The 25,780-nt window shown below is 37.4% G+C and overlaps 1 protein-coding gene and 1 pseudogene across 1 annotated transcript in view; one reads left to right on the top strand and one right to left on the bottom strand.

The window, feature by feature from the left end:
• The window catches only part of DNAH12 (dynein axonemal heavy chain 12), a 232,143-nt gene that overhangs the window by 119,700 nt on the left and 86,663 nt on the right, over positions 1 to 25,780 (bottom strand). The window contains exons 25-34 of the mRNA XM_078076858.1: positions 25,117 to 25,269; positions 24,641 to 24,880; positions 23,818 to 24,063; positions 23,360 to 23,479; positions 16,864 to 16,973; positions 13,392 to 13,575; positions 13,126 to 13,266; positions 8,678 to 8,761; positions 7,971 to 8,159; positions 1,046 to 1,165 (exon numbers count right to left, since the gene is read on the bottom strand). Coding sequence (XP_077932984.1) covers positions 1,046 to 1,165; positions 7,971 to 8,159; positions 8,678 to 8,761; positions 13,126 to 13,266; positions 13,392 to 13,575; positions 16,864 to 16,973; positions 23,360 to 23,479; positions 23,818 to 24,063; positions 24,641 to 24,880; positions 25,117 to 25,269 — 1,587 coding nt within the window. The remainder of the gene's footprint in view (positions 1 to 1,045; positions 1,166 to 7,970; positions 8,160 to 8,677; positions 8,762 to 13,125; positions 13,267 to 13,391; positions 13,576 to 16,863; positions 16,974 to 23,359; positions 23,480 to 23,817; positions 24,064 to 24,640; positions 24,881 to 25,116; positions 25,270 to 25,780) is intronic.
• On the top strand, positions 445 to 833 carry LOC118542352 (NADH dehydrogenase [ubiquinone] 1 alpha subcomplex subunit 1 pseudogene; annotated as a pseudogene).

The following is a 25,780-nucleotide window of genomic DNA, read 5'->3' as shown; positions in this document are numbered from 1 at the left end:
AGGGGAGGCACTGGGAGGGAACCCCAATCATCACAGAGTAGAAGAGAAGGTAGACTCAGTAGAGAAGATGAAGATATTTCTGAATAAGGTGGCAGATGGGAAAGAAGCACAGACCAGGGAAGAGAACCAAATACCTCTTTCCTCTGGCTCCCTTAGAGTCCTGTTCTCTGGTCTTCTCTGACCCCTAGACATTAGCTACCTAGACCACAGACTTCCCCCCAGTGATGTACCCTATGAACCCTGATGGCAACGCTCCACCCAACTGGTTGGATGCTTGTTTCTGGTCTCCTACAGCCAGCTTTTAGCAGCCTACATCATGACTTAACCTTAAGACAAAATTAATTCACCTAAAGTTGCTATTGGATTAATATTAAGTCACCTTATTGTTTATCGAATTACGATCTTTCATAAATAATAAGACAGTTTAGGAGGCCAGGTCACCTTTACTGGGCCGGGAAGGAAAGGGTTTGGCTCTGGCAACCACGCTGCGATGTGGTTCGAGATCCTGCCCGGGATCGGGGTCATGGCCGTGTGCTTGGTCATCCCCGGCATAGCCACAGCGCACATCCACAGGTTCAGTAACGGAGGCAAGGAAAAAAGGGTTGCCTATTATCCATATCAGTGGAGTTTGATGCAAAGAGATAGGCGGGTCTCTGGAGTTAATCGTTACTATGTGTCAAAGGGTTTGGAGAATATCTATTAAGGAAGCATTTTCCTGATTGATGAAAAATAACTCAGTCATACTCATCTACCCCTTCTAGAAGGTTATGCAGTGTATTAATGTAGTGTATGATAAAAACAACAAAAAAGTAAAAAAAAAAAAAAAAAAAAAAGACAGTTTGGGTTCATTTGGGCATATTTTACTTTCTTTAAAATGTTTTTTTAAGTCAGAATACCAGGTCAGGGTGACTTCAATGCCTTCAGCTATTCCTTTGGTGCTCACCAAAAAACAGCTCTGGATCTTATGTCTCCCTCAATACAATTATCAATTCCAGAGGCACATTTTATTCTGTAAATGAAAAATTACATTAAGTATAAAACCTACCATAATCCAAACACGAATATGCTTGCTTGTAGGATCATTTTCCAGCACATTACAGAGTAGTACCTCAAAGAGGCGTGTGAGAGATACAACCACATTGCTATCGCTTGTAGGAATCAGTTCCTGCAAAGTGAAAAGAGTAAGATACTTTACTTTCATCTTCTTTGGAGAATAAAAAAAAACAAATATTTCATTTTTAAAACTCTCCCACCAGTCAGAATGGCTAGTATCAAAAAGATAAAAAATGACTAGTGTGGGTGAGGATGTGGAGAAAAGGGAACGCTTGTGCACTGTTGGTGGGAATACAAACTGGTGCAACCACTCTGGAAAACAGCATGGAGGCTGTTGAAAACAATTAAAAACAGAAGTCCCATGTGATCCAGTAATTCCACCTCTGGGTATTTACCCAGAGAAAATGAAAACACCAGTTCAAAAAGATATAAGCACACCTGTATATTGCAGCATTATTCACAATAGGCAAGATATGCAAGCAATCCAAGTGTCCATCGATAGATGAATGAAGAAGTGTGGTATATATACAATGGAATGTTACTCATCCATAAAAAAAGAAAGATCTTGCCATTCTCAATAACTTGGATGGACCTACAGGGTATTGTACTAAGTGAAATAAGTCAGACAGAAAATGAAGTTAATGGAATGAATTTGTATTTTGGAATCATCATTCTGGTAGAAGGATGTAGACTGGACCAGAACAGCTCTATTATATTGATTCAGGTGGAAATTACAAATGTCAGAACTGAGGCTACTATAAGAGGAAGGAGGGGATGGTCAGAGGAACCTGGATGGAGAGGAGAAGAGAGGACAGATAAAAGTTAGCAAGGAGGGAAAAGTCAATAGATCCTGAGGACTAACTAGATGTGGAAAATATGGGAATAAATTATGAGAAGAAAATCCATCACTCATCAGAAAGGTGGAGCCTATTTTCTATTATTTGCAACATATAGTATTAAGAGTTTTAAAATTAAAAAATTGAAAAATGACTTTATATTTTCTCTATGAAGACATTGTATAAAATTTTCACAAAGTGGAATTCATTTTTTCTTATGTGCAGAATATTTTTCCTATCTCTAAAATAATATTTTAGGATGAAAAAAATCTACTGAATACCACTTTTCGCTTCCCAATATCAATATATTTATTTATATGTAAGTGACGTGTGTGTGTGTGTGTGTGTGTGTGTGCATGTGTGTGTGAAGCAGGTTGGATGGTAGTCCCCAAAAGAGAGGTCCATGTCATATCCCAGGAACTTATGAATGTGATCCTATTTGGGAAAGGGGTCTTGGAAGATGTAGCTAAGGATATCAAGATGAGGAGATCATTCTGGAATATCTGACCCTAAATCCTTTTAAGAGTCACTGAAGAGACAGAGTAGAGGCCCTGTGAGCTCGAAGGAAGAGACTGGAGTTAAGCAGCCAGAAGGCAAGGAATGTCTGGAAGCCAAAGCTGGGAGAGGTAAGGAAAGATTCTCCCTTAGAGCTTCCAGAGGAAGCTTGGCCCTGCCAACATCTTGATTTCAGACTTCTAGCCTCAGGACTGTGGCAGAATAAATTTCTGTTGCTTTAAACCACCAAGTTTGTGGTAATTTGTTATGACAGCCCTAAGAAGCTAATATAATATATAAAGTTTTCTCATAAAATACTAAATATACATGTAAATTTTAAAAGCCACATATTTAAAATACTTTTAAGATATGGAAAATGATTAGGAATTTTAAAGCTTTAGTCACCATGGTTTTATCCAAAGAGTTTAACAGGCATACATTTTACCTCTGGGTTTATTCAGGTATAACTTAAGCAATATAAAACCAAAGGTGGATATTACTATAATGGGGGTGGGAAAATCACTTTTAATTCTGCTATAAAAGTTAAAAGATAAAAGTATTTAAACAACTGTAAATTGTGTTAATGGACACATAATACAAATCAGTGTTATTGTGACATCAATAGCATATAAGGTGGATGGGAATGAGGTAAAAGTGGAGAGTTCTTGTATACAAACAAAGTTATTAGCTTAAAATAGACTATTATAACTCTAAGATATTTTATGTAAGCCCCTTAGTGCCACTAAAAAAATACCTATAGAAATCACACAAAAGAACGAATCAAAACCTACCAATACAAAACAAAAAACAAAAAACAAAAAAACCCCACAATGAAACACAAAGGAAGACATCAAGAGAGAAAAGAAGGACAAAAAAACATAAGACAAACAGAAAACAGTTAACAAAATTGCAATAGTAAATCCTTCCCTATCAAAATTACTCTAAATGTAAACATGTAGTGGATCACCACATCAAAAACTAATGATGTACTGTATGGTGACTAACATAACATAATAAAATTAAAAAAAAAAAACCATGTTAAATTCCCCAATAAAAAGAGTAGCTGAATGGATAAAAATCCAAGATCCAATTGTGTACTGTCTAGAAGAAACACATAGGCTGAAAGTGAAGGGATAGAAAAAGATATTCCATGCAAATGGTAACCAAAAGAAATCAGAAGTGGCTATATCTGTATTGGATAAAGTAGACTTTAAGTAAAAACTGTCTTTAGAGACAAAGAAGGTCATAACAATGACAGAATGGTCAATTCAACAGGAAGATATAACAATTGTAAATATATATGCACTCAACATCAAAGCACCTAGGTATATAAAACAAGTATCGACAAATCTGAAAGGAGAAATTGCCAGCAATACAATAATAGTAGTGGACTTCGATATCCCACTTTCAATAAGCAATAGAATATCCAAACAGAAACTCAGAAAAGAAACAATAGATTTGAGCAACACTATAGATCAAATGGGCCTAACAGATATATGTAGAACTTTTCACCCAACAGTAGAAGGAAACACATTCTTTCTCAAGTTCACACGGAACATTCCCCAGGACAGACCACATGTTAGGTCACAAAACAAGTCAACAAATTTAAGATTAAATTATACAAAGTATCTTTTCTGACCACAATGGAACAAAACTAAAAGTCAGTAAAAATAAGAAAATGGGAAAATTCACAAATATTTGTATAAAAAACATGGTCTTGAGCAACCAATGGGTCCAAGAGGAAATTAAAAAGGAAATCAAAAAATATCTTGAGACAAATGAAAATGGAAACACAACATACGAAAACTCATGAGATGCATCAAAAGCAGTACTAAGAGGGAAGTTTATAGCGATAAATGTTTACATTAAAAAAGAAGAAATCTCAAATAAACAACCTAACTTAAACCTTAAAGAACAACAAAAAGAACAAACTAAACCAATAGTTAGCAGACTGAAATAAGAGCAAAATAGAAATAAAAAAGTAGAGAATAGAAAAACAATAAAAAAAATCAAACTAAGAGTTGGTTTTTTGAAAAGATAAACAAATCAATAAACCCTTAGCTAGACTAAGAAAAAAAAAGAAAGATTCAAATGAGTAAAATCAGAAATGAAAGAGAAAACATTACAATGGATGCCTGAGAAATAAAAAGTATCGTCAAGGGATAATTATGAACAATTACATGCAAACAAATTGGGTAATTTGGAAGAAATGGATAAATTCCTAGAAACATACAACCTACCAAAACTGAATCAAGAAGAAACAGAAAGCCTGAACAGATCAATAACAAAGAGATTGAAGTAGTAATCAAAAACTTCCCAGAGAAAAGTCCAGATGACTTCAGAGCTGAATTCTACTAAACATTCAAAGAATTAATACCAATCCTTCTTAAACTCTTCCGAAAAACACAAGTGGAGGAAATACTTCTAAGTTCATTTTTTGAGGCTAGAATCACCCTGATACCAAAGCCAGTCTTTTCACAAGAAAAGAAAATTATAAGCCAATATCTCTGAGGAATATAGATACAAAAATCCTCAATAAAATACTAGCAAACTGAACTCAATACACCAAAAAGATTACATACCATAACCAAGCGGGATTTATCCCTGGGATATAAGGGATATGCAAATTAATCAATGTGATATACACATTAACAGAATGAAAGACAAAAATCACATGATCATCTCAATAAATTCAGAAAAAGTATTTGACAAAGTTCAACCACCATTTGTGATAAAAACTCTCAACAAGGGATGCCTGGGTGGCTTAGTTGATTTAAGTGTCTGCCTTCGGCTTAGGTCATGTCAGGTCTTGCATTGGGCTCCTTGCTCAGTGGGGAGTCTGCTTCTCCCTCTGCCTGCCACTCCCCCTGCTTGTGCACTATGTCTCTCTCTGACAAATAAATAAAATCTTTTTAAGAAACTCAACAAAGTAGATATAAAGGGAAATTTCTGCAATAAAATAGAGGACATTTATGAAAAGCTCACAGCTAAAATCATAATCCATGGGGTAAAACTGAAAGCTCTTCCTCTGAGATTTGGTATGAGGCAAGGATGCACACTCTCACCACTTTTTTTCAACAAGAAGTACTAACTAGAGCAATCAGACAAGAAATAAAAGGCATCCAAATCAGAAAAGAAGTAAAATGGTTTCTATTTGCAGGTGACATGATCCTATATGTAGAAAACCCTAAAGACTCCATGCAAAAACAAACAAAAAAAACCTTTTAGAACAAACAAACTCAGTAAAGTTACAGGATACAAAACCAAAATACAAAAATTAATTGCATTTGTTTACACCAACAATGATCTGTCTGAAGAGGGAATCAAGAAAACAATCCCATTTATGATAGCATCAAAAAGAATAAGATACTTAGGAATAAATTTAACCAGGAACATGAAAGATCTGTACATTGAAAACTATAAAACATTAATGAAAGAAATTGAAGAATACACAAATAAATGGAAAAACATCCTGTGCTCATGGATTGGAAAAATTAACATTGTTAAAATGCCCATAGTACCTAAAGTGATCTACAGATTCAGTGCAATCCCTATCAAAATTCAAAAGAATTTGGCAATTCTTGCAAAAAAAAGAAAAAAAATTCTAAAATTTGTGTGGAACCACAAAAGACTCTGAATAGCCAAAATAATCTTAAAAACAGAGTTGAAAGTATCACATGTCCTGGTTTCAAATTATATTACAAAATTCCAGTAATCAAAACAGTATGTTACTGGGGGTAAAAACAGACATATAAGCCAATGAAACAGAATCAAAAATCCAAAATAAACCCAAGCACATACAGTCAACTGATCTTCAACAAGGGCAACAAGAATACACAGTGGGTGGCAGTGGGGGGGGGGCACACCTGAGTGACTGAGTCACTTGAGTGTCCAACTCTTGGTTTTGGCTCAGGTCATGATCTCATAGGTCATGAGATCGAGCCCTGTGATGGGCTCCATGCTCAGCAAGGAGTCTGCTTCAGGTTCTCTCTCCCTCTCCCCCTGCTCCTCGCCCCCTTCACATACACATTCTCTCTCTCTAAAGTAAATAAATAAACCTTAAAAAAAAAATAAAAGAATACAAAATGGGAAAAGGATAGTCTCTTCAATAAACAGTATTGGGAAAATTGGATAGCCACATGTAAAAGAATGAAACTGGACCTTTATCTTACACCATACACCAAAATCAACTCAAAATGGGTTCAAGACTTAAATGTAAAATCTGAAACCATAAAAATCCCAGAAGAAAACATGGGGGAAATACTCCTTGACATTGACCTTGGCAATGATTTTTTGAATAGGACAAAAACTCAGGCAACAAAAGCAAAAATAAAGTGGGACTACATCAAACTAAAAGTTCCTGCACAGCAAGGGAAATGATCAACAAAATGAAAGGGCCACTTATAAATTGAGGGAAAATATTTGCAAACCATATATCTCACAAGGGGTTAATATCCAAAATATATAAGGAACTCATAAAATTTCATAGCAAAAAAACAAACAATCCAATTTAAAAATGGGCAAAGGACCTGCACAGACACTTTTTCTAGAGAAGACATACAAATGGCTAACAGGTGTGTAAGAAGGCATTCAACATCACTAATCATCAGGGAAATGCAAATCTAAACCAAATATCACATCACACTTGTTAGGATGATTATAAAGATGAAAGGTGACAAGTCTTGGTGAGGATGTGGAGAAAAGAGAACCCTTGTGCATCTTGGTTGGAATGTAAACTGGTACAGCCACTGTGGAAAACAGTATGGAAGATCCTCAAAAAACTAGTAATAGAACTACTATGTGATCCAGCAATCCCTGTTCAGGACATGAAATCAGTACCTCAAAGATATATCTGCACTCCCATGTTCATTGCAGCATTATTCCCAATAGCCAAGATATGGACACAAACTGTTTGTTGATGGACAAATGGATAAAGAAATTGTCCTATAAATACCTATAATGGAATATTATTCAGACTTAAAAATAAAAGAGAGATCCTGCTATTTGTAACAACATGAATGAACTTTAAGACATTATGATAAGTGAAAAAAGTCAGACACAGAAAGGAACAAATTGTATGACATCACTTATATGCAGAATCTGAAAGTTGAATGCATAGAACCAGAGTAAAATGGTAGTCACCAGGTGTGGGGATGTGGGGATAATGGGGAGACATTGGGCAAAGGGCACAAAGTTGCACTTATATTTAAAATTATAAAATACTAAACATTTTAAAATGAAACCCAGAGAGACAAAACACACACCTGAGTACAAATATAACTAGGGGAATCTCAATAAGATCAGTAGATAGTATCAATGCCAATATCCTTGTTGTGATACAATATAGCCTTGCAAAATGTTACCGTTGGGAGAAATTGGGTGAATTGTGCATGGGATCTATTATTTCTCTTGCAACTGCAGGTGAATTACTGATTGTCACAATAAACATCCCATTTTAAAAAGTGGATACCAATGTCTAAGGGGAAACTGATTTTAGTTATTTATCCTACTATTGTGACTTTAGACTTAGGTCAAGTTGAATGGAAACTAAAGAAACTTGAACAGGTTAGAGAATTACAGTGTTACCTTGCAATTTTTCTTACGAAGCTTTAAGGTGGGTTTTATTAACCAGCCAAAAAGTCCTTTCAGAAGAGCCTGATGATCTGGTTCCTGCAGAGGTCCTTTCAGGGAATTCAACCACGAGGACACAAGTGGTTCCCATCCTAACTGCGAGGGTTCCAAATAAATCATGCCACAGCGGCTTACGGTGGCCGGCTAGAGAAAAAAGATGTTTTCTTTTTCCAGTGTTGCTCTTATGCCAGTGGCCGTTATCAACCACCTTGAATGACCTCTATGGCCTTTCACGATCTAGCTCCCGTCTTCCTCTACAGCCTCACAGACATTAGACGAAACGTCTGCAGTTACAGTTCCCCAGTCCTGTCGTGGCTTCAGGTCTTTACATATCATCTTGTTGTGATTTGGAATGCCCAGCCCCCACTATCTCCCTAGAGAAGTGTTAACCTTCAAAACTGTATCAAACACTCAGACATTTTCCACGGTCATCCTCTACCCATTCCCCTCTTGCAGGCTCACCCCTTCCATATTCTTAGAGTACTTACATGTAGCAGTATAGTGGGATTATTTATTAGCATGCTTCTTATCCTCCCTAGATACACTGTGTCTTATTCATCTTAGTATTCCTGGTGCCTAACTGGTCTTATGACACGTAATAAAAAAATACTTATTGACCAAGTGAACACACAAACTACTGTTATATTAAAATATGAACTTACCGAGGCCTGGGAAAGGTCCATTGCTTCAAAGATGAGGCTCATTTGAGGGGACATTTGAATGATTTCTCCACTCATAAGGCAAAGCTAAAGGCAATTATTTTTCAAATGTTTATTTTTTAAAAACTCAAACTTCTCAGATAAAAATTTATTCTATGTATAAGATAATGTATATCCTGTGATATAATATACTAAATATTAAAACAGAAGCCAGAAAACTGTAATTCTAGGTCTAGCTCTGTCAATTACTTACTAGGTAAGCAAATACATAACATCTCTGAGTCTATGAACAGGGATATAATTTCTCCTCCATAGAGTTAGGCAGGAGGAGAAATACATGACATACTGCAAAAATCCGAGACAAATCTCCGTTCTTACTATTAATAAAATTACATGAAATACTCCTGACTTTGGGTGCCTGAGTGGCTCAGTTGCTGGGCATCTGCCTTCGGCTCAGGTCATGATCGCAGGGTCCTGGGATCGAGCCCCGCATCGGGCTCCCTGCTTTGTGGGAAGCCTGCTTCTCCCTCTCCCACTCCCCCTGCTTGTGTTCCCGCTCTTGCTGTGTCCCTCTCTGTCAAATAAATAAATAAAATCTTTAAAAAAAGAAAAAGAAAAAGAAATACTCCTAACTTTATAAAGTTGTCAGATCTCCTTATTAATAAAAAAGAGAAAAATTGAAAATGGAGAATAGTATGAATACTCTTGTACCCATCTCCTGGATTTAACCGATGTTAACATTTTACCACATTTGCTTTGCTTTTTAAAACAGTATTTTGAAGAGCATTATGCATACCATGGCATTTCATATCCAAATATGTCAATATTTATCTCTTAAAAGTAAGGTGTTTTCTTTATGACCACAATAACATTATCACAGGTAACAAAATTACCAATAACTCCTTAATATCATGTAAAACTCAGCCAGTACTCAAATTTCCGCAGTTGTATTAGAAATGTCTTTTCAACTGACTCTTTAAACCAAAATTCAGTCAAGGACCATGCATTGCATTTGCTATGCTCCCTTGATCGCTTTCAATCTAAAATATTCCCCTTCAATCAAATATGTAAAAAACTGAATTTATCAACTGCTTCCTTTTTGCCAAATTCCTTTCTTGTCCATTATTATTAAAGCCATCTTATCTTCTCAATCTCCTTGGCTTCTACCTTTGGAATTATCATTCACTTTCAGTAATTTTAACAATTAATATTATTGATATTCCAAGTTAATTTCATTACTAAATCTTTTTTTAAATTCTTCCTCTTCATTTATTTTTCAGTGTTTCTTCTCTACAACCATCACTGTAGTCCCAGTTTTGCCCCTGTCTAGTTATATGTCAACAAGGCAGCATTTAACGTTCCTGGACCTGTTTTTTATCTGTAAAATAAATGAATGGTCTAGAGCTGGATTGTCCAATATGCTAGCCAGCAGTCATATGTGGCTATTTATATTTAATTTTAACTAATTAAATCTAATTAACTTAACTAATTAATTTAATCTTAAGTAATTAAAATTAAATAAAATTGAAAGTCAGTTCTTCAATTGCACTAAGCCCCATTTTTTTTTTTAAGATTTTATTTATTTATTTGACAGAGAGAGACACAGTGAGAGAGGGAACACAAGCAGGGGGAATGGGAGAGGGAGAAGCAGGCTTCCTGCAGAGCAGGGAACCCGATGCGGGGCTCGATCCCAGGACTCCAGGATCATGACCTGAGCCGAAGGCAGACGCTTAACGATTGAGCCACCCAGGCGCCCCAGCCCCATTTTTTAAAAGATTTTATTTTTTTCTTTTTTATTTTTTTAAAGATTTTATTTATTTATTTGACAGAGAGAGAGAGAGAGAGGGAACACAAGCAGGGGGAGTGGGAGAGGGAGAAGCAGGCCTCCCGCTGAGCAGGGAGCCCGATGCGGGGCTCGATCCCAGGACCCTGGGATCATGACCTGAGCCGAACGCAGACGCTTAACGACTGAGCCACCCAGGCGCCCGTAAAAGATTTTATTGTTAAGTAATCTCTACACCCAGTGTGGGGCTTGAACTTATAACCCTGAGGTCAAGAGTCACATGCTCTACTGACTGAGCCAGCCAGGCAACCCTGTACTAAGCCATGTTTTCAAATGCTCAGTAGCCAGCCAATGTGACTAGTAGCCACCTTCTTAGACAATGCAAATATTTCCATCATTGCAGAAAGTTCTATTGGACAGTACTGTTCTAGAATATTTTTCATTTTCTACCAGATTATTTCAGCAAACATTCTCCTATTTGCTTCAAATTTGGGAGGTGGAATCAGTTTTCTCCTCACTCCCCCATGGGGTTTCCCAAATACTCTACTCCACTCTCTCTACCCTCTGCTCCTTTGACAACCATGGTTGCTGCTATCACTCACCAGCACCCAAGCATTCCCATCATTAGCTAAAGCCTTTGATACTTGGCTCAATTTCTTTCTCTCTGCTATAACTCTGGCCTGATCCGGGTTCATGAGGAAGAGCATCTCAACATAGCAGCCCCTCAGATCCTTGACTACCCTGTCTTCACTTACTTTTCTACTGCATTCCAGTCACCCACTTTATATACCTTGGGACCTCTCTCCTGGAACACTACACAATTCTGAAGTACATTCAAGCATGCCCAGCTCTGCCTGCAGCGTCCTATACATGCAGTGCTCTCACCCACTGACTCCTACTGTACTTGCTCTTCATTTGCATATCCCTGCTGTTTTCACTTCCCTCATTATTAAACAGCTTCTGTTCTATGGTCTAGCACTTCTAGCACTCTCATGCCAATATCCTTTTTTTTTTTTTTTTTTAAAGATTTTATTTATTCATTTGAGAGAGAATGAGATAGAGAGAGAGCATGAGAGGGGGGAGGGTCAGAGGGAGAAGCAGACTCCCTGCCGAGCAGGGAGCCCGATGCGGGACTCGATCCCGGGACTCCAGGATCATGACCTGAGCTGAAGGCAGTCGCTTAACCAACTGAGCCACCCAGGCGCCCTCTCATGCCAATATCTTTAAAAGTCTTTGTGTACTTCTAGTCTGGCACCATCATCTACACTCACATCCAAGCTGCTTAGACCGTTAGGGAAAATCTCCCAAAGGCAGACCTTGGCACGACTCCTAATCTTCAGATATGCTTCTATGCTTTCCTAGGCAGCTCTCTTTCCCATTTTCCATAATAGGTCATTTAAATCTTCCCCTTTTCTCCTCCAATGTGCAAAGAACCAGGGTCTACCACTTCACACAATCAATCAATCAAACATAAAAAAGGGATTTGCCTTCAAATTTCCACTATCAAATCCCTACATTCACCTATATCTAAACCTATCCTTTCCTGCTTCCCTCTTATCCAATACGAGACAATCCTCCCACCTGGCTCTGAATCAGATCCTTATTAACCCCTCTCTTACAAATCAATATTACTTCTTAGCTCAATCAATATAACTGAAAGAAAGAACATGAATAAATGATCAACCTATGACAATGTACTGGCATATTTGTTTGAATGCTAATTAATTTGCTTATTTAGTAGTGTAGTTATTTCATGTAAGTATGAAAATAAATTATGATATATTCATATAGTAGAATACTAATGCAGACATAAAAAGAATAAATAAAATGGAACTACAACAACATGAATATCATAGATACCACATTGACCACAAGAAGAAAAACACTAAGGAGTATGATTCTATATTCATGAAGTTCAAGAATCAGCAAAACTAATTTATCACAGTAGAAGTCAGAATAGTGATTGCCCCTGGGAGAGGATGTACTGATTAGGGAGGAATATGAGCGAACCTTGTAGGTGCAAGAAATTTTATGAATATTTATTTAAATGATGGTTATGAGAATGTACACATAGGTTTAAAAAAGCACAGAACTTAAAATTAGTCACATTTTATAGTTTACATGTTATTTGTCAATTACAACAAATACTAGAGGATTTCCATTTTCTAGTTCTTTTGTATAGTTCACAGCTTCTAAGGTAATGTAGCACATACAAGCACTGAAGCTTTCAGTGTTTTCAAAAAGGAATCAGGCCCTTTTTTTTCCTCCTAAAATATTAAAGTTCTGTAAGAAACCATAAGACTGGAGTCACTTAGCAACATAACACCTAGTGCATTACTATGCCCTCCTGTGAACACAATGGTTTTAATACACTTTTATTCTATTAAAAAAAAATAAAGAGGATTTACTACAGCATAGTTTTCATTGAACAGATAATTTATAAGCTTATTAAACTTGCTGCATCCTTTACTTTAAATGTATAATCCTAGTCAATTAGTTGTTGAACACATAACATTGCTTAAGGATGTCTGCATCTATTTTGCTTTTTCTAAAACTGTGGCAAAAAAAAAAACCCATTTTACATTAAATCTACCATATTAAGCTTTTTTTAAGTGTTTGGTATATTCATATTGTGCATCAGTTTTGCTTTAAATCATGATGATTTTACCTTTTTATTGTCATCCAATACTGTGTTCATGCTCTCTATCCACAAAGTGTCAATGGGACCATCGAATACAACCCATTTCCGGTCCGGTGTTTCTGATAAGGCAAATTCCCTAAAAGTATTGGCCACAATACCATCGGTCCACTGGGGAAGAAAAGAGAATTGGAAAGCTTCCTTTATAAAACTATAAAGTGATCATATTAAAAACATTTCAAATTTCCTGGTTTAATGTACATTGTCAGTAAGAGAATATTTATACTGTAGATTACCTCGTGAGACACTGGATCAAACTGTCCAAAAAGTTGGCCCATAGTAATGGATTTGGGGTTTACAGTCCTATAAATGACCTTTTCTTCCTCTCCGTAGCCACGTTCATTCATAAGAGTTAGAGTATCAGCCAGTATATGTAGAACTTTTGTCTTAGCAGCAAAAGGCTCTCCTACTAACATGAAACTATTAAGGAAAAGAATTATATAAGAAGATTCTAAAAAATAATGGTAAATGATTTGCCTGTATACTGGTGTATAAAATACTGGTATTTATAGTTTTTGAAATTCTACGAATTTTTCTCAGACTTGAGAAGAATACATTTAACTTCTGAACTGGTAGATCTATAAAATTCTCTATATTAATACCATGATCTACAAACGAGACTATAATAAAAAATCTCCAAATGAGAATGAAAACTTAACGGTACACTCTTAAGATTGAAAAAAAAAAAAAAAAAGTCTTGGGATCTCCCAAGGAGAGAAGTGGGAAAGGCTCCCGTTCCTCAAGTCTTTACTTGCTACCAATTCCTGGTTCTCTCTGCCAAATACTTCTGAATCTCCTCTCTCCCAGCACATAGTAGGATTCCTTGCCCTCTTGTGGAAATTCTAAGTGACTAATGAGTAATAAGTGGAAAATATGGGTGTTACTTCCCAGCAGGGGACAAATCATTGCCAGTGAGGGAGTTTACAGGGCTCTCTTCTCACAGAGCTTTTCCCTCTCGCACAGCAGTGACCCATCATGTTGAGACACTGACTACACCAACAACCTGGGACCCTGGGTAATGAGGATGAGCAGATCCTTCCTGTTAACCTATGGTGGGCACAGTATGAATAAGAAGTAAGCCTTTGTTTTTTTAAGTCACTAAGATTTGGGTCTTAGTGACTGATTGTTTCTAAAGAATAACCTAGCCCATCCTTACTGACAGAAAACTGGTTCCTAGAAAGAGCAAGGTATTCTTTTTTTTTGTTTAAAGATTTTATTTATTTATTTGAGAGAGAAAGAATGAGACAGAGAGAGCATGAGCGGGGGAGAGTCAGAGGGAGAAGCAGACTCCCCACTGAGTGGGGAGTCCAATGTGGGACTCGATCCCAGGACTCCAGGATCATGACCTGAGCCGAAGGCAGTCGCTTAACCAACTGAGCCACCCAGGTGCTCAAGAGCAAGGTATTCTTGCCATAATAAAGACTTAAATATGTGGCACTGGCTTAAAGGCCAGGTTGTGGGTGGCAAATTTAACTGTTATGAGAGGCTAAGAGACTGGCAATTAATGTTATGCAATGATGAAACATTTGGTTAATTTGTTCCTTGAGGTTACTTGGAAGACAGATGATCTACCTAATGAAACTGCCATTTTAGGGAAAAGGATAGTAAACAGAATATTATTAGTATATAATGCCAGCTGACGGCTACCTTTAACAAAGAACTATTGGAAAGAAATGAGCCCAGGGGAAAAAAAATGGCCAGTTTGCAAGTTGGAATGAAAGAAAATAAAGGGAGTCCAGAAATTCAGGAACCTACAGGCAACTTATTCTCATCCCCAATTGGTAAAAGATAAACTGAGAAAACCTTTCAACAACAACCATCTACTCAGCCTGGCACCAAGGATCAAATTAAGGGTAGGGCTTGTATCACTATTAAAATCTATGAAATTGTAATATGGTTCCCAGTAATCATTTCAGGAGTGAAAACAGATTAAGCTTGTGGTCTTCTCAATTAAAATTGATAGGTTCAAGGATACTGCAAGGAAATTTATAAAGGTATGACTTGGTAAGGACTATAGTTATGGCTATTGGCATATAGAGCTGCTTAGAATCACACAAATAAGAAGCTTATCAAGTTTTTGAGGAAGTTTACTGACAAATTATGAGTCTAGGCTAAAACACATGTGAATGTTCAAGACTTAAAAATGATCCCAACAAACTGAGGGTTTTAGAGGGGAGGGGGGTGGGGGGATAAGTTAGCCCAGTGATGGGTATTAAGGAGGGCACGTACTGCATGGAGCACTGGGTGTTATACGAAAACAATGAATCGTGGAACACTACATCAAAACCTAATGATGTGCTGTATGGTGACTAACATAACATAATAATAATTTTTTTAAAATGATCCTTGCAGGGGCACCTGGGTGGCTCAGCTGGTTAAGCATCTGCCTTCAGCTCAGGTCATGATCTTGGGGTCCTGGGATGGAGCCCCGCATCAGGTTCCCTGCTCAACAGCTTCTCCCGCTCCCTCTGCTCCTCCCCCAGCTTGTGCTCTCTCTCTCTCTCTCAAATAAATAAAAATTTTTAAAAAATGATCCTTGAATGAGAGTTGATTGTATTATCCCCTCTATTTTTGTATATGTTTGAAAATTTACATAATATGGAGTTGTTTTTTTAAAATCCTGTCTTTTAAAAAAAAAAATCATGACCTTTGAGACCTCAACTTTCTATAGGCGGGAAGCAGGCTGAAAACATTTCTCAGTTCCCAAGGACATATTCTCTATTGTCCAGTTCACATGTGACCAGGGAATAAAATGAAGATGCAAAGACCTCTCGAGAAAGTTGAACCAGTGTCCACCAAGAACAGTTAACTGGAAAGCCCCTGCAAAATCATGCAGAAGTGGATCCAGGTTTTATGGGGTTTAAAGTTTATACAATCAGTGGAATAGGAAAAAATTATATATGGAACTATGGATACAAAATGTCCACAGCCACTTTAATGATACCCTATAAAATAAATTATGCATATCAAGTGATTATGACTCCTTCGAAAGGCCCCTACAAGTGAGAGGTCCTGAGGTTTAAACTATCAGTTTCATAGTCAATTTATCTCTGGAACTGGGGCTCCCCAGTTACCCAGAATTGCTGGGTTTCAGAAATTCTGAAAACCCAGGTTTCAGAATTGCTACCAAGCAGTGTTGGCTGGGTCTCCAGTTCTTCAATTTCTGGATGGTAGTGGTTGCTTTAATAACCCGTTCTAGTAAGCCCACTATTATAATTAAGACTAGGTGTATGGAGGCAGATAACTTGTCTTTCTAGTCTGTAGGTCTTTGGATCAAGAAGAACAACTTCCAAATCTGATGCAGAAGCTATCATGCATCACCTAGAGATCCTAAACTTCAAGTAGGGTTCATTGATTGACTAGAACCTTTAAGCTGTCTTCCAGGGAAGAAAAGGATGTGTTTTATGTGCATGAAGAAGAGCAAATAACAAATCTGATGACCAAAAGGGCAAACTGTGCTGGTCACTAGTGCCACATCACTGAATGAGCATGCCTTACCAATCCTTGTTGGATGGGTAGCATGAGAGAGAAATAAAACTTTGTTTTAAGCCACCGGGATGGAAACTGGAGGATGACAGTCTTTGTTCCCTAGCCTACCTAGCATACAAAATTTGCTGAGTCCTTTGGTTCACAAATTTTAGTTGTTTTAAAAGTTTGATTTGAAAATAACATCTAACTATGGCAGACAATGATAATCTATAATCTTACCCATGTCTCACAATCATCATTTCATATGTCTGAATCATTTTTTCAAGAAAAAATTTAACTGGCTGAAGATTATGTACTTTGCAGGCTTCATGAGCACATTCCAAAAATTCCTAAAATAAAAGAAAAATGGAATGCATTTTTATAAAATGGTATCATAAATCATCTCATACATATCTTATAGACTTTTCATTTTGAAATAAAAAATCATTATCTTCCTATATTGATAAATTATATCTTAAAGCTTTATTTTTTTTAGATTTTATTTATTTATTTAAGAGAGAGAGAGCACGAGCAGGGGGAGCATCAGGCAGAGGGACAAGCAGGCTTCCCACTGAGCAGGGAGCCCAATGCAGGACTCGATCCCAGGACCTTGGGTTCATGACCTGACCTGAAGGCAGAGGCTTAACTGACTGGGCCACCCAGGCATCCCTTAAAGCTTTATTTTTTGTTTTTGTTTTTGTTTTCTTTTTTTAATAAAGATTTTATTTATTTATTAGAGAGAGAGAGAGAGAGAAACAGCATGAGAGGGGAGAGGGTCAGAGGGAGAAGCAGGCTCCCCGCTGAGCCAGGAGCCCGATGTGGGACTCGATCCCAGGACTCCAGGATCATGACCTGAGCCGAAGGCAGTCGCTTAACCAACTGAGCCACCCAGGGGCCTAAAGCTTTATTTTTTAAAAGCTTAATTTTTTTAATTAAAAGGAAGAACAAAAAGAATTAAATTACTTTAAAAATATTATTATTCCCTATTACAAATTAATGATCAGAGCACCATAGCACTGGGTGCAGGCTGCATGGAAACTCCTTTTAATAGTGTTTTCCAGAATTTCACCTTTGGTTAGGATGTGGAAGGACATGCCAAACAATCCTTCACACTGTAGTAACTAAAGAAACGAAGAATCTAAAAAAATAAAAAATTTTAAAGATAAAGAAGTTTTTGGGTACAAGTATGTCTAAAGGAAATAAATTTCAGAAAGGGATGTGCCTTTCTAGGTGAGCACAAAGCAATGCTAATTTAGCTGCTGGGAGCATTTTCCAGCTACAGACATCAGATGGGCATTGGATTGGGCCTGCCATAGGCAGAGGGACTTTGCTGAAATAAAGAGAAATCATCAGAGAATTTAATGGTCATCTGGGCTTGTGTGGCAGATTTGAATCTGGAGAAGCCTCAAATGCAAATCTGATTCACCCACTGCCTATGATTTTGCTGAATGTGAGGTGAGGCAAGAAATCAAGGACTTAGCTAGAAAGGCACACAGATATTACCTTATTGGGATGCTTATATCCCAAAATGCTGCTAGAGGGATGGCCCTATATTATAGGACAATTCTCACTCTAAAGACATGAAACCAGAGGTAAACTAAAGTTCAACAATGCTGCCACAAAACTCTGGCTTGGGTCAACTCCCAACTGAATTGATCATCACTCAGTCTGGCTATATGACAAAGGAAAAACATAGTTTTTCTGTGGGAAAATAATACTTTAGCCTCTACAATTATTTTATACACAATTTTTAACATAAAAACAAACTTCACAAGTCATGATATGAAATAGCTGAAGATCAAGAGAAAAAAACAAACTCCCAGATGACCTAGATGTCATAATTAGCAGAACAATAAAAATAATTTCTATAAATGTTTAAGAGAAAATAGACAATATGACAGAAAACAGATGAAAAGATGAAGAATTCAAGCAAAGAAAAATGTAGTTTTAATGAAACTGGATTAGACATGCTAAAACTAAAAAAATAAAATATGTGAAATTAATAACTCATTGGATAGGTTTATCAGTAGACTGAACAAAATCAAAGAAAAAAAATCATTGATCTTAAAGCCAGGCCAATAAAATGTATCCAAACTACAGCACAGAAAATAAAATTAATAAAAACAGAACATAAGAGATATGTGAGGCAATATAAAATTGATGTGGGAAACAAAGGCAAAAGAAATGTAACTTAAAATCTCCCTACAGGGCGCCTGGGTGGCTCATTCATTAAGCATCTGCCTTCAGCTCAGGTCATGATCCCACGGTCCTGGGTTCGAGGCCGACATCAGGCTCCCTGCTCTGCAGGAAGCCTGCTTCTCCCTCTCCCACTCCCCCTGCTTGTGTTCCCTCTCTCACTGTGTCTCTCTCTGTCAAATAAATAAATAAATAAATCTTTTAAAAATTCTAAAAATAAATAAATAAAATAAAATCTCCCTCCAGCTTGCAGCCCACTGATACCTGAAACACATAGAGTGTGACCTTCCTCAAGGAGCTTGTGGCTGCCTTAGTGCCTTCATGTTTAAAAGTAACCTTATCTTAGCAGCAGCTACCCCTCAAGGTCCTGAAAGCCTTGCTTCCAGATTCCTTGGAGACTTGCGCTATCCCTAACCCCCACTAATTAAAGTATACAATCAGTCACTCCTCACAATCCCAGTATAGCTCTTTCTGCCTAAGGTCCTGTCCCATGAATAAGGAAGGGGTTAAGGTATAGTGAGAAGAGATAGGAGGTCCCTGAATCCCCAGACTAGGCTCTGAAACTACTCCTGGCAGATGGAGACACTGAGACAGAGCTGAGCAAGAGATAAGGGAACAAAACAAGATGGCACAAGCTTCCCAATCAGTTCTCAATAAAAGACTGCACTAAAAGCCCTCAGTGGCAACCCATTCAGGGCCTCTCTCACTCTAGAGAGTTTTTTCTTTCCTTTCTGTTTTCACCTTCACTTAATAAACTTTCACTTCACTTCACCCTTTCGGGTCTGCGAGATTCATTCTTCAACTCCATGAGACAAGAACCCTGCAAATTCTGCAACAAAATGATCTAACATACATTTAATTGGAGTCCCAGAGGGACCAGGGAGACAAAATAGGGCAGAAGAAATATTTTGAGATAATTACTGAGAATTTTCTAAAGACATCAATCCACAGATTCAAGAAGTGCAGCAAATCCAAGCAAGATAAGTACCAAACAAACACCACAAGGCACACAGGCAAAGAAAAATATTAAAAGAGCCAGAGGGAAAACACACGTTAAATTCAGACACACATAAGTAAGAAAGATACCTGACTTCCAACTGTAACAATGAGAGCCAGGAGTTAATAGAAATAATATCTTTAAAACAATGCAGTAAGAGGGGCAGACCCCTGCCAATCTGGATTTCTATATCTAGTGAAAATAATTCTTGAGAAATTAAGGCTAAATAAAGACATTTCAAACCAACAAAAGCTAAGAGAATTAGTTGCCAGAAGACCCACATGCACACAAGAAATACTAAAGGAAGTTCTTTCTGTTGAAGGAAAAAGATCTCAGATGAAAGCATGTATCTGCTAGAAAGAATAAAAAACACTAGAAAAAGTTAATAGAAAGGACTTTTTTTCAAATGCTAATACCAAAAGCAAAAAATAACACTGTATTGTGGAGTTTATAATATGTAGAAATAAAATACATGATGACAATAGTACAATGGGCAGGGATGAGTGGATAATAAAATAACACCATTTAAAGATTTTATGTTGTTTCTGAAATGATGAAATACAAACTTAAGGTAAATTGTAATAAGTCAAGGATGAATATTATAACCTGTGGAGTGACTACTGAGATGCTAGAAATCCAACAGAGAAGATTAACGGAGTGATAAACACTATCTGAAACCCAAAAGGAGTCAGTAAAGGAAAAATAAAGGAATATTACACATATTAAAAAGCAATATGACATAGTAGGTTTTTTCAATAGCCCTGGCTCCCCTTGGCTCATCTGCAGGTGCACTGAGTCACTTGGCCACACACCTCACAGCACTGACTCCTAGTAGTAGTTTTCAAACTGGAAGCTGTGGATCCATGCATTGATTGCTATATTCATAGGACAAGAATTCTCCATGACAATGTTAAAAGTTCTGTATTTTCATTCTGATTTTTAAAAATCCTATTAGCATACCCTGAATCATCTTGATAATTACCTGTGGTATAATATAAAAATATATATGGTCTTTATTCCCAGTCCCTGGCACAGGGCCCCTATAACCCTTAAAATTTCCTGAGTGACAAGAATATCTTTGTTATTCTTCTTTTTTTTTTTTAAAGATTTTATTTATTTATTTGAGAGAGAGAGAGAGCACAAGAGGGGGGAGTGGGAGAGGGAGAAGCAGACTCCCTGCCAAGCAGGGAGCCTGATGCGGGACTCGATCCCGGGACTCCAGGATCATGACCTGAGCCGAAGGCAGTCGCTTAACCAACTGAGCCACCCAGGCGCCCTATCTTTGTTATTCTTAATGAGCCCTTGTCAATCACACCCAAGTTTGTGCTGATGAGGCAACTTAGGGTGGGGACCTTAGATAGCCTCAGGACAAGGCCAGTCACAGGAAAGACCCAGTGTTTAGAGGGTTGGAACTTTCAGCCCTACTTACCAGCCTTTGGTGAATGCACTGGGGTGGGGGAGGGAGGAAAAGGGCAGGAGACTGAGCTCTGTAAAAACTCGTGAACAACAAGATTCAGAGAGCTGGTTTGGTGAGCACATTGAAGTCCAGGGAGAATGACATATCCTGAAGCATGCTGCCACCCACCCATACCTACCTTACCCTATACATCTCCTTCCATTTGGTTCTTCCCAAATTGTATCCTTTATATCTTTTTTTTTTCTTAAGTAGGATCCACACCCAATGTGGGTCTTGAACCAACAACTCTGAGGTCAAGAGTCCGTATGCTCTACCACTGAGCCAGCCAGGCTACCCCTCCCCCAGCCCCAGGTTGTATCCTTTATAATAAACATAAGTAAACTGTGTTCCTGAGTTCTGTGAGCTATTCTAATGGATTATCAAAGCTGGGTGGGGAGGTTGTGGAAACCCCAGCCAGTCAGAAACATAGGTGGCCCAGGACTTGAGACTGACTAAAGTGAGGGGCAGTCTTGTAGGACTGAGCCTTTAATCTGTGGAGTCTGATAATGACTACCTGAAGTTTGTGTCAGAATTGAGTTGTTGAACATCCAGTTGGTGTCCAGAGAAGAGAACTGGTTGTTGGTTTTGGAAAACACCCTAGAATCACATTAATCTGATACCGCCATAGGATGTATATTAGCATTTGAGTTTGAAGGTTTAAAATTTTTAAAAAGGCTAAAAAGTAAATGATGCCTTTAAGCCGAATGATGCCTTAATGATATAATAGCTCAAACAAATTGAAATTTTCACAGTAATATCAATAGAGAGATGGGGTGGAAGAATTGAATCATCAAATGGAAAAAGGTAGTTTATACATGCTGAACTCAAGAAGTATTCACTATACATTTCACCATAGAAATTGCCACTATCTACAATAGCCAAATTATGGAATCAACCCAAGTATCCCTTGATAGATGAATGGATAAAGAAGTGGTATATATACACAACGGAATGTTATTCAGCCATAAAAAGGAAGGAAATCTTGCCATTTGCAACGACCTAGATGGAGCTAGAGAGTATAATACTAAGTGAAATCAGTCAGAGAAACACAGATACCATATGTGGAATTTAAGAAACAAAACAAATGAGCAAAGGGAAAAAAAGAGAGACAGAGAGAGAGAAACAAACCAAGAAACAGACTCAGACCTATAGAGAACAAACTGATGGTTACCAGAGGGGAGGTGGGTAGGGGGATGGGTGAAATAGGTGATGGAGATTCAAGAGTATACTCATCATGATGAGCACTGAGTAGTATATAGAACTGTTGAATCACTGTATTGTATACCTGAAACTAATATAACACTGTATGTTAAATACCCTGGAATTAAAATTAAAAACTTAATTAAAGGGACGCCTGGGTGGCTCAGTCAGTTAAGCGGCTGCCTTTGGCTCAGGTCATGATCCCGGTGCCCTGGGATCGAGTCCCGCACCAGGCTCCTAGCTCAGCAGGGAGCCTGCTTCTCCCTCTGCCTGCAGCTCCCCCTGCTTGTACTCTCTCTCACTCTCTCGCCCACGCTCTCTCTCTAACAAATATATAAATAAAATCTTAAAAAAAAAAAAAAACTTAATTCAAAAAATTTTATCTTGATTTTACATTACATAACAGCTATAAACAGCAGACACCTATTCTTATGTGTATATGTATATATATATATATATACATTTTAATGTATAATTTAGATGAAATTGGAAATGCACATGGTTTGTTTCCTCTTTAAAAAAAGCATATTACTTAAATATGAGAAATCCTTATGTGAACTATAGGATGTTTTGCCACTTGCAGTTTACCATCTTTTCTACCTGCTAGAGTACACAACAGAATTACAGTACACATTGAAGCAAATATTAGAAATCACATGATAGGAAATAAAAGTACTCATTCTCTTAGAAAGAACATTATCTTTAATCTGAATCTTGTTAACATTGGTATCCTATAACAGAAGATACTAGAATTTACTCATCCTCATTAATGAAAGTGGCCAAAATAGGGGTTTATCCTCCAAATAGAATAATTTAATGCATTTAAAATGATTGAGTCATCAGATAAATTTATTTGCAGAATAAGTCATTCTCACAGGTTTACTTACATGATAGTCAGCTTCAGGAAGTTTAATACCAGGAAATAGGTCACTAGTTATTCCATTAAATAAGGGTATATCATGTGATAGAAACTTCGGTTCATTTACATCTTTAATTGACCGAAGAAGCTAAAAATCATCCAAAAAGTGCAATATAAGTTACTTGCCCATATTCCCCACACTGCCCACCACTAAAAGTCAAAGTTCCTTTCACATTGCTCTATGGAATCCCCATACTAAAATGCCAACACTATGCTTATCAAGCCAGAAGGTCCTTGGATTCATATAAAGTATAATGAATAACATAACCCCAAAACTACTATTTCAACCTCACATAAAAAGGTTCAAAACCAACAACTCTCTTATTTGCCTATTTATAGCTCCTGATCAACTTTCCTAAAAAAAAAAAAAAAAAAAAAATGTATCTTGTACTGAGGCTTTCATAACATATATATTTAAACACTTACCAGTATATCTTCATTTTCATTTGGAAATTTTAGTTTTAGGTTTCCAGCAGCCACTAAAACTGCTTTTACTGCTCGCATTCCATAGTCATAATGAAATTGTGACGAGAGCTGTTCTGAGCAAAGCCTGTAGGTCATCACTATTTTCACAGACAGAGGTTTCGCATTCAAAAATCCATAGGAGTAGAGGGAGATTTCTGCTATGAGGGCATAGTTTGGAACCATCATAGCCACTGTTCTAAAAAGAACCTGAAGTATATAATGAATGAAATCTATTACTTATATAACGGAAACCATTTTTAAAAGCTGAGCACAAGCATCCCAACAGAATGTGGTGATATTCAAGCTTATTCCCCTAATGCAGCACATTTTCATTAATCCTGTAATTTTTTTTCAGTAGCACCGTAATGGTTTCATGTACTTTAATATGCATTAGATGCCTAAAAAAGTTTTTAGAGGTTTACCTTGTAGGTAATGGCAAAGGTAAAAGGGAGATTTACAAATATATGTAAGGAAATTATACCATTTTAAGTGGATGGTGCTGTTAGATTTAATTAAATTTAGGGGCACCTGGGTGGCTCAGTCGTTAAGCGTCTGCCTTCGGCTCAGGTCATGATCCCAGGGTCCTGGGATCGAGCCCCACATCGGGCTCCCTGCTCTGTGGGAAGCCTGCTTCTCCCTCTCCCACTACCCCCTGCTTGTGTTTCCTCTCTCGCTGTGTCTCTCTCTGTTAAATAAATAAAATCTTTAAAAATAAAAAATAAAAAAATTTAAAAAAAAATTAAAAAAAAGATTTAATTAAATTTACACTCTTGCAAGATATTACCTTAAGATTATCTGGTAATTCAGAACGTCCCGCATAGCCAGGGTTCATGGTGATGGCTACAAAGCAGTTTGGATTGAGCTTAAGCTCTGTCCCTTCAAAAGCAAACACTTCCAGCTTCTGTTGAATGGCTCTCTGAATGCAAAGGATCTGTTGAGCTACCACTGACAGCACTTCCAACTCAATCCGATTAAATTCATCAAAGCAAGCCCAAGCACCAGAAGAAGCCAGTCCTTTAAAAAACTAAGAACAAGGAAAAAGGAGGTGAGTTTTCTTACGAAGGGGCATCATTTGTTAAACAAATATTTAATCTTTTAAGTCAAAACTGAAAAGCAATAAACCCCCAAGTATAAAAACAATGTCTTTACCCCTAAAACTGAGGTTCAAGCAATGCATAAACATTCAAATAATGTGAATTTGTTTCAGTTTATCCAGTTGGACCTAGCTGTAAGTTTATAACATTCAATATGCAACTTTACCTTTCCCATTGCTAGATAATCTAGCCCATCTGAACAGTTGAACACCACACATTGGACTGCAAGAGCTTTAGCCAAGTCCTTGGTGGTTTCAGTTTTTCCTGTGCCTGCTGGCCCCTCTGGAGCTCCTCCGAGGTTCAAATAGAAGGCACCTATCTGAAGAGAAAAATATATGTGAAAAGAAATCCATGCTTAACTGAAAAAAAAAAAAAGAAAAGAAAAGAAAACCTATAATAGACAATTGCTTACAAAATTGACTTATGCTTATTTTAGCTTCAAAGGAGCAGTAATACAATTATATCATTCAGTTAATTTTTAGCATGCACTTTTCCAGATGCACAAGGAAAAGTGTATTATAATACCTCATGGGTATCCCGTTTGCCTTTACAAACAAAGAGAACCTAGCCTTGAGGTATTCACATTGGGTCAGAAAGGTTTGATTAGAGATGGTTGTGGAGACAGTTGTGTAGATCATTAATGACAATCTCGATGGCTGTCTGCCAAGAGCCAACACCTGCAAATGAGTGTTGTAAATGGGGGCCCATCAGTTGGAAGAGAAACAGATGACCTAACACAGAATTTTGCTCAAAATTCACCTGGCTATGGTACTCCACTCATGGTATGTTTTCCATTTTCTCCATTCCTACAACACTGTTCTGCACTTCTC

Source organism: Halichoerus grypus, chromosome 1 (genome assembly GCF_964656455.1).
Source record: "Halichoerus grypus chromosome 1, mHalGry1.hap1.1, whole genome shotgun sequence".
Taxonomy (NCBI): Eukaryota; Metazoa; Chordata; class Mammalia; order Carnivora; family Phocidae; genus Halichoerus; species Halichoerus grypus.
This window is presented reverse-complemented; position numbering and strand designations above follow the sequence as displayed.